General features: G+C 38.0%; 1 protein-coding gene across 2 annotated transcripts; it reads left to right on the top strand.

The window, feature by feature from the left end:
• Positions 1–243: 243 nt before the first annotated feature.
• On the top strand, positions 244–8,163 carry si:dkey-177p2.18 (phospholipase B1, membrane-associated). Of its 2 annotated transcripts, none has more exons than XM_047388612.1 (16): positions 244–320; positions 536–600; positions 1,944–2,034; positions 2,151–2,209; positions 2,453–2,520; positions 2,762–2,805; positions 2,898–3,018; positions 3,202–3,253; positions 3,337–3,417; positions 3,495–3,560; positions 3,652–3,743; positions 4,771–4,852; positions 5,262–5,363; positions 5,580–5,675; positions 6,223–6,294; positions 6,907–8,163. In XM_047388612.1, the coding sequence occupies exons 1-16, from the start codon at positions 266–268 to the stop codon at positions 7,021–7,023; spliced, it is 1,263 nt and encodes a 420-aa protein (XP_047244568.1). In that variant the 5' UTR covers positions 244–265; the 3' UTR covers positions 7,024–8,163. The 2 variants fall into 2 exon arrangements, with proteins under 2 accessions (XP_047244568.1, XP_047244569.1); XM_047388613.1 differs by lacking the exon at positions 244–320 and adding an exon at positions 387–438.
• The last annotated feature ends 3,443 nt before the right edge of the window (positions 8,164–11,606 follow it).

An 11,606-nucleotide genomic window follows, 5' to 3' on the forward strand; every position in this document is an offset into this window, starting at 1 on the left:
AAAGAATGAGGCTTTTATCTCGGTCTAGATCATGATTTCAAAGCTTTCACTCTCAATGAAATAATTACGGACCAACTTAAATCACCAATAATGCAGCGTTCTGGTCCAGACTTTGATAAACCATTCAGATGCCTCTCATTGGCCCAGCGGGCTGTCCCTCAGCTTGCATTCGGGGTGATTAGACAAAGTGACAGAGCTGTAAAAACAGAGCATCATATTGTGCAGATTGTACGGGTGACCTATTGACTGGTCCATACGCAACGCTATGGAGGGCCTTTTGATCGCCGTGGCATGTGCGTTCCTGTCCTGCTCTGTCAAAGGTAAGTGCTAGAACAAGCAGGGCTGTGGATCCATAGTTGTTATTGTTGCAGCAGCCTTTTTAAGATGATTGAAGTCTATTTTTTCTTTTAAAAAATAAGCATATAAAAAGGACTACATGTATGAAACACAGAGGATTTTTGTGTATGTTTAGAAATGTTTTACATTGGTAATGGGGGGACTTATAGAGTCAAATGAATTTTATTTTATTTTAAAGGAAATAACTGGTTGTGGGAGTATGAGGAGGGGATACGACACTACAGCAAGGAGGCCCTCAATAAGGTACCGTTTACCTCTTGTTTACCCTTTTAAAACTGGACAAAAAAGACTGGTAGTGACAGACACTTTGGTATAAAAACATAATTGCTAATTAGAAATCAAAAATCTTTTCATCTGGTTTCCATCTTTGTACTTCTTTAGAGCATAAATATGTGGTTATAAGTGGTTTATCACAATGAAATAATAATTGAAGAGTTATTTCTGATTCAACTCAAAAAGGGAAACTCCTTTATAGATTCATCAGACACTGCATGTTTGTTTCTATTTGGTAGCAAATGTAGAAGACACAGTGGGATGACCTCAGCCTCGAGAGGATTATGAAGCGAAGCTCATCCTGGAGTTTGTAGTACCTTTGAAAGGCATGGAGTCAATGCTTTAGGAGCCATCTAGGATGTGCTACAACGTTCTCGTTCCTCGTGTCAAGTCACCCCTGAAACGACACAATGTCAGAGGTGTCTAAGCTGGGCTGAGGAGGAAAAGAACTGAATTGTTGCTTGGTGGTCCCAAGTCCTCATTTCAGATCAAAGTAAAGCTTGCATATAATTTGGAAATCAAGGTCCCAGAGTCTAGAGGAAGAGTGGGGAGGCACAGCACCCACCTTTCTTGAAGTCCAGAAGTCTCCGCGGTCAGTGGATGTCATCTGCTTGTGTTGGTCCACTGCTTATTCTGAAGTCGACAGTCAATTCAGCCATCTACCAGGACATTTTAGAGTACTTCATGCTTCCAACTGTTGACAAACTTTACAGAAATGCTGATTTTATTTCCCAGCTGGTCTTGACACCTGCCCACATATAAAGGTGCCATATAAATAAAAAGGACATTACTACTTACAAAGAAGTTAATAAAGAAAAGCACTTACCAGAACCAGGGCTTTCTTAACACCCCAGCAGTGCCTCAGGCTGGTTGACTCCATTTCGCTCCACTTTGATGGAGTAATTCATGTAACAGGTACCCCAGACATATGAGTATTTAGACTGTACAGAATATTGAGATACTGTTCAGAAAGTGGGTCGTTTTATTAGAAAAATCCTTTAATTGTCTTAGATAGGGTTTAGCTGCAATCAGTAATGATCAAAATTAACAGAAATATATAATACTGTGAAATGAGTCCATATAATATTAGAGTTTCCCTATTTGTTCTGAATTACTGAAAAACAATTATTGGTGAAAATATTATAAAGACTTAAAGCGAAATCCGTCCCTGCATTCATGACTATGTAGCTAAAATTGGTATTTAGGGCTACAAGCTCCATGGAAGACGCATGTTTTTATTTGAAGCAAGCTTTAAAATAATGCAGAAGAAGAGAACATGTATGTAGTTATGTTGTTTTTCTTTACTTTTACAGGAGTTTCCTGAGAAAACTCGACCTGTGAGCTTCAAACATCCCATGTTTCAGTGCCCTGACATGACCCCCTCTCCCTCTGTACCCTCTTCAGGTATGTCAATGTCCCAAGTTACCCCTCTTCCAATCAATTGTCCTAGAACAGGAGTTTAACTGGATTTGACTGACTTTCCCCATTCTTCTGTGTTTCCTTTCCAACATTTGGTTTAGTTGAATTGGTGAAGGCAGCAGATATTAAAGTCATTGCCGCTTTGGGGGACTCTCTGACAGTAGGTGGTTTTGTTGACACACCTAACAAGTGTGTATCTGTTTTTTGACCTTATTTAAGGTCAGATTAAACTAAGTAAAGTATAGATGAATGTCATCAGCACTGTGGGGTACCCCATGTAACAGGGAAATTAAATTTGACATAACCTGGCATATATTAACACTGAAACCTTTGTTAAAAGTTAAGATATGAATTAATACAGAAAAGTAACTGAGATCCCCACCGATATATGCTTTTTTCTTAGACAGCTATAGGTGCGAATGCCACCAACGTGCTTGGAATCCCTATAGAGTTTCGGCATGTGTCATGGAGGTGAGATTTATCTCTAACAGTCTGTATATGTCTGTTTTAGAGGTCCTGCATGTCAGCAACATATACTGAACAAGCACTACTCAATTTCTTTTGTCAGTCAGTCAGTCATTTTCTACCGCTTATTCCATAGTGGGTCGCGGGGGAGCTGGTGCCTATCTCCAGCAGTCTATGGGCGAGAGGCGGGGTACACCCTGGATAGGAACTTCTTTTGTACTAATAATATTATTTTTCCCCCCTGAAGTATTGGAGGTTATGGCACTTTTCAAGACGTCATAACTTTGGCGAGTAAGAAATGTATTATTTCTTAGCATTATCTCTTGTCTAATCAGTTTGAAATCAGTGCTTTTTATTAACTTATTCCTCTCTGTCCATTTTAGACATCATCAAATTATTCAACCCCAATTTGCTTGGCTCTTCTCCTGGAAAGACTATCCATGGGATGGAGGCTCATATCAGTGAAACAGGTTTTAATCTGGCTGTGACTGGACACAACACCTTGTAAGACCTCATCGCTGTGATGGGCACTGATCTCTACCTGAAGTAGCAGTGTCATAGTGAACACATGAGTTCCTCTGAATTAAATCAACTCTTGCTTTTTATTTCGTGTTCTGATAAATATTTGACTTCAGGTTTCTAAGACATTCAAATCTATAACTGTATTTAACGGGATCTTTTTTCTAGCAACCTCCCTGGCCAGACAAGAGAATTAATTGACACTCTGAGAGGATATGAGGTAGTGTGGTGCACACTCACTGTAAACAAAAAAGAAAGCTTTAGGACTGTCTTTTACGTAGACTGTGCTTTCTGCTATTTGAGGGCCTAAACTTTGAAGAAGACTGGAAGCTTCTAACCATTCTTATGGGCATGAATGACATCTGTGATTACTGCAAAGATAAGGTCAGTGTTAATACTTGTTTTATGCTGAATTCAGTTCAAAATAAAATGGTTTTTGCTGAATCATATCTCCGCTCTAGGCTCTGTTTTCGGTGGATAATTTTATTCACTACATGACCCTCTCTCTGGAAATGCTTATGAATGAGGTAAAGTAAAATGAAAAGAAGAGACACGGTTTTGATGTACGTATAAATGCATGAGAGCAAAGGTTCACGGAGTCTTCATGCTGTGTTTCAGGTTCCCCGTATGATCGTCAACGTGGTGCAGATCTTGCCCATGCAAACACTGAGGGAGGTACAGAAGCCCACCCCAGGGTGTCTTCTACAACGGTCAGCCTTTATTAATCCGGATGCCGGTTCGAAGTGTGCACATAGGAACGTAATAATAATTTTGGGTTTGTTATGATTTTTTTGAACCATCCTTTTTCCAGAGTGGGCTGATGATACATGATGCAGCTCCACTGGTGTTGTAAAACATGAGTTGGTTGTGCAACTTCACATTTGTTATACGAAAAACTTAGGTTAGGAGGACTCACCTTGACTCTTCCTGCCATTCTTCTTACCACTGAGGTCAAGTAGCTCAACCTTTGTCTCATCTCAACCGTACGAGGGTTGCTGCACATTTCAGTCTTTTTTGAAGCTGGTGATGTTGGAGAAGGGGGTTCTTTCTTGATGATACCAACTCTGTCCATGTTGATGTTAAACTCGTGTCACTGTATGCAGTAACACTGTCGCTTCAGCATCTTCTTCTTTATGGTAAACATGAGCCTTGGCGGTTTCTAGGTTGTCCTAACCAAATATCATTCATCTGAGGGTGACAGATTTGGTCTTATGGTTGAAACAAGGCCACAATTGGGTGGTCCAACAGGATAATGGTTTCAAACACACAACTAAAATGCTGGTCAAATAGATAAAGTTGGCTGACATTAAGCTTCTGGAATGGCCCAGAATTCAAACCTTTGTAAAAAATTTATGGTTTTGGCCTTAAAGCCTGGCCTATGTTAGTACACCACATGATTTAAATGAGCTCTGCCTTTTCTGACATGAAGTGTATGTATATATTTAAGTCTATAAATCAAACTTCTGATGGGCACTGTATCAGATTAAAAGCTCCCTCTCTGTTTTAAATGTATTTTCTGTTTTCAAAAATAACATAACTTTCACCCCGGTATGTGTTTTATTTGGTTAACTTATTTAAAGGATCTTGGGACACAGGACGAGTAAAGTGTTGCTCTATGTTGTCTATTTAATCCTAAAGGATTTAGCATCATAAGTGTCCCAAGCAACGTTTTTTTTTTATCAAGTTGTTATTCCTGGTGTTCCCTTGGTTTGTTAGCCCTGTTTTGGTCTGTTTCAGGTCCTTCTGCTCATGCCTGATAGAGCCAGTGTCCAGATCTCCTGAACTTCAGGAGCTGGTTGAGGTCAATCTGGAGTTTCAGGTGCAATTTATCACTCTCACTGTGCAAAACTGTGTGGGGTATTATTCTGCTGCATTGGTTTATTACATAAGCTTGTTCATTTTTGATAGCCTTATGTTCTAAGTACAGAGTTTAGGATAGCTTTAGAAATAAATTCATTTAAACAAATTGTTTATTTTATATTATATACTTTATTTAAAATTTATTCATTTGTTTATACATTTATGCTTTCTTTTCTTACCAGTATTTATGAAGCCTGTGTTTACCTAAATAAGTAACTTAATAAAAGCACAAAAACTGACGGGTGCTATTGTCCTAAATATCACAACAAAATATCTCAGATCTTTTCTAGAATTGTGGGTGGCTGTGTGTTTTGAAATCAGAAGAATAAATATTTGAATGATTGAGATTCAGTTTGTTTTTCGTGCAGAAAAGACTTGAGGAGCTGCTGTACAGCGACCGCTTCTTCAGGGAGGATTTTGCTGTCGTTCTCCAGCCTTTCCTGAAACACGCTGACCCTCCTCGCCTCCCGGTAATCTACTTCACAGGAGAGGCTAAAAACAAACCAATCATATTGTGAGCATCTGCTTTCAAAAGATGAATCAGTATGACACTTTGGACAGTGAAGACTGAATCACCAGGATCCCTGTCCAAACAGCTGGAGTTTTTGGTTTTGCTAATTGAAAGTTGTGATTCTGAGAAGCCAGAGAGTTCACTGGATCTTAAAACTGTTTTATCCTTTGAACAGAATGGGAGGATTGATATGACCTTCTTCACTCATGACTGCTTCCACTTCACCATAAAGGGACATGAGGAGCTGGCCAAAGGACTGTGGAACAACATGGTGAACTAATCCTTACACTGACTGTGTTAAAAGTAATGGCACAATGGGTAAAAGATGAATAAACCATTCACATAAATCTACAGCAGATAGAAATGCCATAGAAACGGTGATCAGAAGAATGGATTAAAAGATATCATCTGAAGTTCTTTTATTGCTTTTTGGTTCAGTCTGTTAAGGGAGGCTAATGCAGTTGGTGCAAAATCTGGGTGGCTTTAGCTCCAAACGTTGCTAGCTGTACAGCAGTCAAACCAAATCCCTACTTGTTATCGCCACTGACACTGCAGCACAGCTAGCTGCCCCAGGAAGTTAGAAAAGTAGCTCGCATTAGCCTTTGCTTTAAGAGTTTGATTATTTATTACCTCTTTTTTTGATCATTTATATTGGGAAAAATCGTTGCAGAGATATGTAGTTTCAAACTCAACATGCCATCTTGTTATAAATAAAAAAGATGGCATGTTGATAATAATTTAATGTTAATGTTTTTTTTATTCAAAAGTAGAAACTGAGCTGCAACATATTACCACATATTTCTTGATCCTGCACACAGTTTCAGCCTGAGGGAGGGAAGATGATTGTGAGCAGTTTTTCTGAACCCATCAGTCTCATCTGTCCACCAGTGGTAAGTCCCAGTAACCTGGTACAGCTCAGTAACAGAGACTAAGACCTGCACCAGTAAAGGTTTCACTGTTTAATAACTGAGTAATACCAGAAAGTTGTGCAACTGACGGATAGTACGTTGTACTTGATGAATATTCATGCACATTTGTTATTAGCATATATATTTGAATTTTGTTTTGCTAAATGAAACCTGTTTCCAGATTTTGTAAAACTGTGCTCTGTAGAGACTCCACACTGTTGATTTTATGTATTGGCTGTTAAAAAAAAACATGCAGTACTTTGTTTTTGGGCTCTAGAAACAACATATTGTTCTAGCTTTTCGCTCATGTTCACTTGTGCTCATTCAGGATGTCTACTGAAGAAGAGCTTCATTTAACAGAAAGTACAGTACTCAGAAAAGAGAAATGACCGTTGGGTACTTTAAGTAGTCACTGTTTGGTTATTACAACATTCTTTGAGCAGCTACTGGTACTGAATCAGGGAACCAACAAGCAGCATAGGAGAAGTAAATACATTAGCAAATCAGAGTGAAAACAGAAAAACTGTGAATTATATCTGTTCTAAGATATGGAATAAATTCATTTCTGGCCATTTATCATTTGTTTGCCTGCAGGAACACCCGTATATCTTCACCCGCCCGGTCGCAGCCAAGTCAAGTCAGCCTCTTCTTCATTCCAGGGTTGAATCACTGGCAGCCATCCTCCTGCTATTCCTGCTTTATGTGGCTTAAACACATCTCAGATTTTAAGTTCTGGTCAGAACTTTACACACATTTATTGTTATGAATGAAGGTCACAATCATCTTTTGGCTTTTAATGAGGAATTTGAACTGTTCTTTTCCATGAACGGATGATTTTACAAAATACATCTTCAGTAGTAACGCAGGTTATTTTGGAGCTTCTGGAACAGCCCAGAACCAAATCCTGTTGAAAATTTGTGTACTATACTTAAGCTCCAGGTACATGCCAGGAAGCCAACCAGTTTAAGTGGACTCTGCCATTACTTATAAAAAGAGAGGTCCAACATTATGCCAGAATTGCACCAGAAGCTTGATGATGACCACAAACCACGTTCTCTGCAAAGACATTTATCTAAACAATAATTAGGTCTTCATATTTCTTTGAGCCTGTAGGAATAATTTAGGTCATATTTACACTAAATCCACAATAAACTCTTATTTTTCATTGAACTTGTGTGTTGCATAATCTTTAATCCCTGAATAGAATAGTTTTATATGGCAGCTCATTGCATTTACCAAAGAAAAAAATTATTGACATCTTTTCTCGTAACTCGTAGTTATGTGAAAAGATGTCAATTATTTTTTTTTCTTTGGTGATTACAATGAGCTTCCGTAGTTTTGAATAAACAATTAAAAGACCCAAAATTCTGAAGATAGTCATGCTAACGATTAGAGTATGTAAACCTTTGACCAAAACTGACCATTGCTTTGCTTTCTTGTTCTAATTTAGAATCTCTACAGTAATCTAGTCATTGACCAGCCAAGGGGTGAACCATAATGTGGCTTTGAATGTCTAAGCATCACTAAGGAAAATCACGGCAGTTTCAACATCAAGTTTTTACAACACAGTTTTCCAAATTTTTGCAGATAGAGATGGAGCTGGTTGAGAGTTTTAGCCATTGTAAAGTATTATTGTTGATGTTTAGATGAAAAGGTTTGGCTCTTAAAAGTATAGTGAATAATCCCTTCACTATGAGCCTGAGATAACATGCATGAGCAATATTTTCCGTTTCCTAGCAAAGGCTTCCAGCCTTATGTATTTCAGAGGAAGGATTATGCACTGTCTACCTTCAGGAATATGTATTTATTTCACACAGATATTAATAAAGAAGGATGAGTGAAACATTTAAATGAATGTTTTTGCATTTTTACATTCAAGCATAGAAACATAAGTTTGGAACTCAAGATAAAATGTTCTGACACATCAAAGCAAGACTGTCTTTATTTAAAATGCCTTCTTGCTAGGCAAAAGTATTATTCCCTTTAACCTTTTCCCATGTCATGTCACAACCACACATTTCAGCTTCAGACTTCTATGTAATTGTTTGATTTTTTTTGTCATAGAAGAAGCAACGAAGTGCATATTTGTGAAGTGGAAGGAAATTATGCTTGTCCTAAAATTATTTTTACAAATTAAAATGTGAAATGCATGGCAGGAATTTGTATTCTTTCCCTCTAAGTCAATACTTTGTTGAACTACTTTTTGCTGCAATTACAGCTGCAGGTTTTATTGGGTATGTTTTGACTAGCTTTGAACATCTTGAAAGATGTTTTTTTGCTTATTCTTCTTTGCTAAAAATAACTCCAGCTCAATCTGATTGGATGAGTAGGGTCTATAAATATTGGTTTTCACATTTGCCTACAGTTCCTTAAATGGTTTTGGGTCTAGAGTGTGACTGGGTGATTCTGAAAGCGGATTATTTTTTCATCTAAACCATCCCATTGTATCTCTGGCTGTATGTTTAGGGTTGTTGTCCTGTTGAAGCTGAACCTGAGTCTTAAGTCTAGTATAATCTGGTTTTCTTCCAGCATTATCCTGTATTTAGCTACATAAATGTTCCCGTCAAATCTCAGTTTCTCTGTCCCTGCTGAAGAAAAGCATTTCTACAGAATGACTCTGCCACCGTTTCTTTACATGTTTTCATGACATTTCTGATTGTTCATTAATGTTCTCAAACAAACCTCTGAGACTTTCACAGAACAGATGCACAAATACATGTTGCACTAGATTTCATTTTGGGGTAGCAGTACCAAGTGGGCTGAATACAAATGCATGACGCAGTAAAATATGTTGAAAGCCGTGCATCGGTTTTCTACCATTTCACATTAATGGACTATTTTGTGTTGATCTATCAAATAAAATCCTAATAAAATATACTCAAGTTAGTGGCTGTAACAAGACAAATGTGAAAAACTCCAAGCGGTGTGAGTACTTTTGCAAGGTCCAGCTGTAAGCTACGATGTGCTCAGCAAAAATGATTTAAATATGGAAATGCTGTCATTCTTTTTATCCAGCAGAGATCCCCTCAGACAGCTCAGTCTTTTCAAGCAGCATGCAATTTAGTTGCATGTCTGCTCCTCAGATCTTCAGGCTGTAACTGGCCCACTTTCATTTTTCTCTCCAGAACCTGCATTACCATGCACTGAGAACTCTAAAACCCAAAGCAAGCCACTACAAAGAGCACGAACATCTGAAAATAAAGATAAAACCACTGAGTCATTGTAATTTATACACACATTACTGTAAACAGTGCTACTGTAAGATAATCTAAGTGTAACTCAGACTGAGTTGCTGTCTGGTTGAACAGAGGGAGAACAACAGAATGTACTGAGTTAGTTTATTTGTTATGAACACAAAAGCAGATGGAGGCTATTTTATGTTTAGCTGAGGTTATGTGGTTTGGCTCAGAATTAGTACATTTACCTCTTGAGTGTATGCACACAGAGCAGATAAGCTGGACCGCCTAGCAGGTAATGGGTTTTATAGAAACTTGCTGCAGCGTACACAAGTCTTAAAACACATTATACTGTGTCTTTGTTTGAATGGAAAGCCATCCTTTTAATGTTTCCTTGTTTATTTTTCCAGCACTTTAAAGGACAAAGAGACGATTAGGAGGTTATTTTTTAATCACACAAATCAGTTTTGAATCCGGAATGTATACCTCATCTCCAGTTTTATTACATTCCTACTGGAGGTGTCATCAGGATGAATTTTAATTAGACCACTTAGCGGTCAGATTTTATAATGAACCTAGGATCCCATTCAAAGAAAAGGCTCTTCATGTTTAAACAACTCCACCGCCGGTACATGCGTGACAATATGGATCCGTCTGTGACGCAGGTGTGTCTTTATTGCCACTCAGAAAGTGTAATGGGATCTTTGGGATCTTTGTTGATGATGCTGGGGGGAAAATTGAACAGTAAGCGGTCCAGTTTCCGCCCGGGAAACCTCTCTTCATCATTTATTTTGATGAATCTGCTGCCGGCCAAAAACATCGCACAAGCAAATTATTTGTTCCTTGACAAAACCTGGGCATTTATGTTCAATTCAATTCAGTCTATTTATATAGCGCCAATTCACAACACATGTTGTCTCAAGACACTTCACAACAGTCAGGTACATACATTCCAATTAATCCTAACAATTGAACAGTGCAGTCAGAGTTAGTTATTTATTCAAATTGGATAAAATGTTTTTCTATCTAAGGAAACCCAGCAGATTGCATCCAGTCAGTGACTTGCAGCATTCCCTCCTCCTGGATGAGCATGTAGAAACAGTGGACAGTCACTGGCGTTGACTTCGCAGCAATCCCTCATACTGAGCATGCATGTAGCGACAGTGGAGAGAAAAAACTCCCTTTTAACAGAAAGAAACCTCCAGCAGAACCAGGCTCAGTGTGAGCAGCCATCTGCCACAACCGACTGGGGGTTTGAGAGAACAGAGCAGAGACACAAAGAGAACACAGAAGCACTGATCCAGGAGTACTTTCTATGGGAAGGAAAAGTAAATGTTAATGGATGTAGCTCCTTTAGTGGTTTCACCTAGAAAGAAAGAACAGAAACTCTGAGCCAGTTTTCAAGGTTAGATGTTATGATATTGGTTATAATACAGTTAAAAAAACATCTGAAAATTAGTTTTCTTTCCAGCTAATTTGTGTTGATCTATCACATAAAATCACAATAACAAGCATTAAAGATTTTAGTTGTAACATTACAAGATTTCAGATAATTCAACAAAATGAAAACTTTTGCAAGGCACTTTATGTTTTATTCCATAAAACCACACGTGGAGTGTTTACATTAACATGTAAACAGGAAATTTTCAAAACTGACGTTTTCCATTTTGATGCAGAATCATGAGAAAACAGGCTGAGAGTCAGCCCTGCAGATTATTACCATCATAATGTGTTTTCATGCAAAACTTTTTCATCATCTGTTTATTGATTGTACCTCATGTCATTTCACCACACAACCTGAATAGGTTCTGCATGATGACTCTTGGAAAATTACCCTTATCATTGTCATTCAAAGCCCTTTCAAGTTATGTAAGTTGGCCTGATGACAAACTTTAATTGTTATAAAAGGATACGTATGGTTTACAAAAGCGCAACAAAATATATATCACTTAGGTAAACACCAGTTATTGGTTTGACATGATTTGACTGTAGAAGGTATCATTCCTGTTATCGCCAGAGGATCATTCCTGGTTATTTTAAAGATGATGTATGTTAAAGAGTGGACCCCTAAACTTGATTAAACTGCAGTTTATTAACTTGCTTTTATTAAACCAGTTT

This window comes from Girardinichthys multiradiatus, chromosome 15 (assembly GCF_021462225.1).
Source record: "Girardinichthys multiradiatus isolate DD_20200921_A chromosome 15, DD_fGirMul_XY1, whole genome shotgun sequence".
NCBI lineage: Eukaryota > Metazoa > Chordata > Actinopteri > Cyprinodontiformes > Goodeidae > Girardinichthys > Girardinichthys multiradiatus.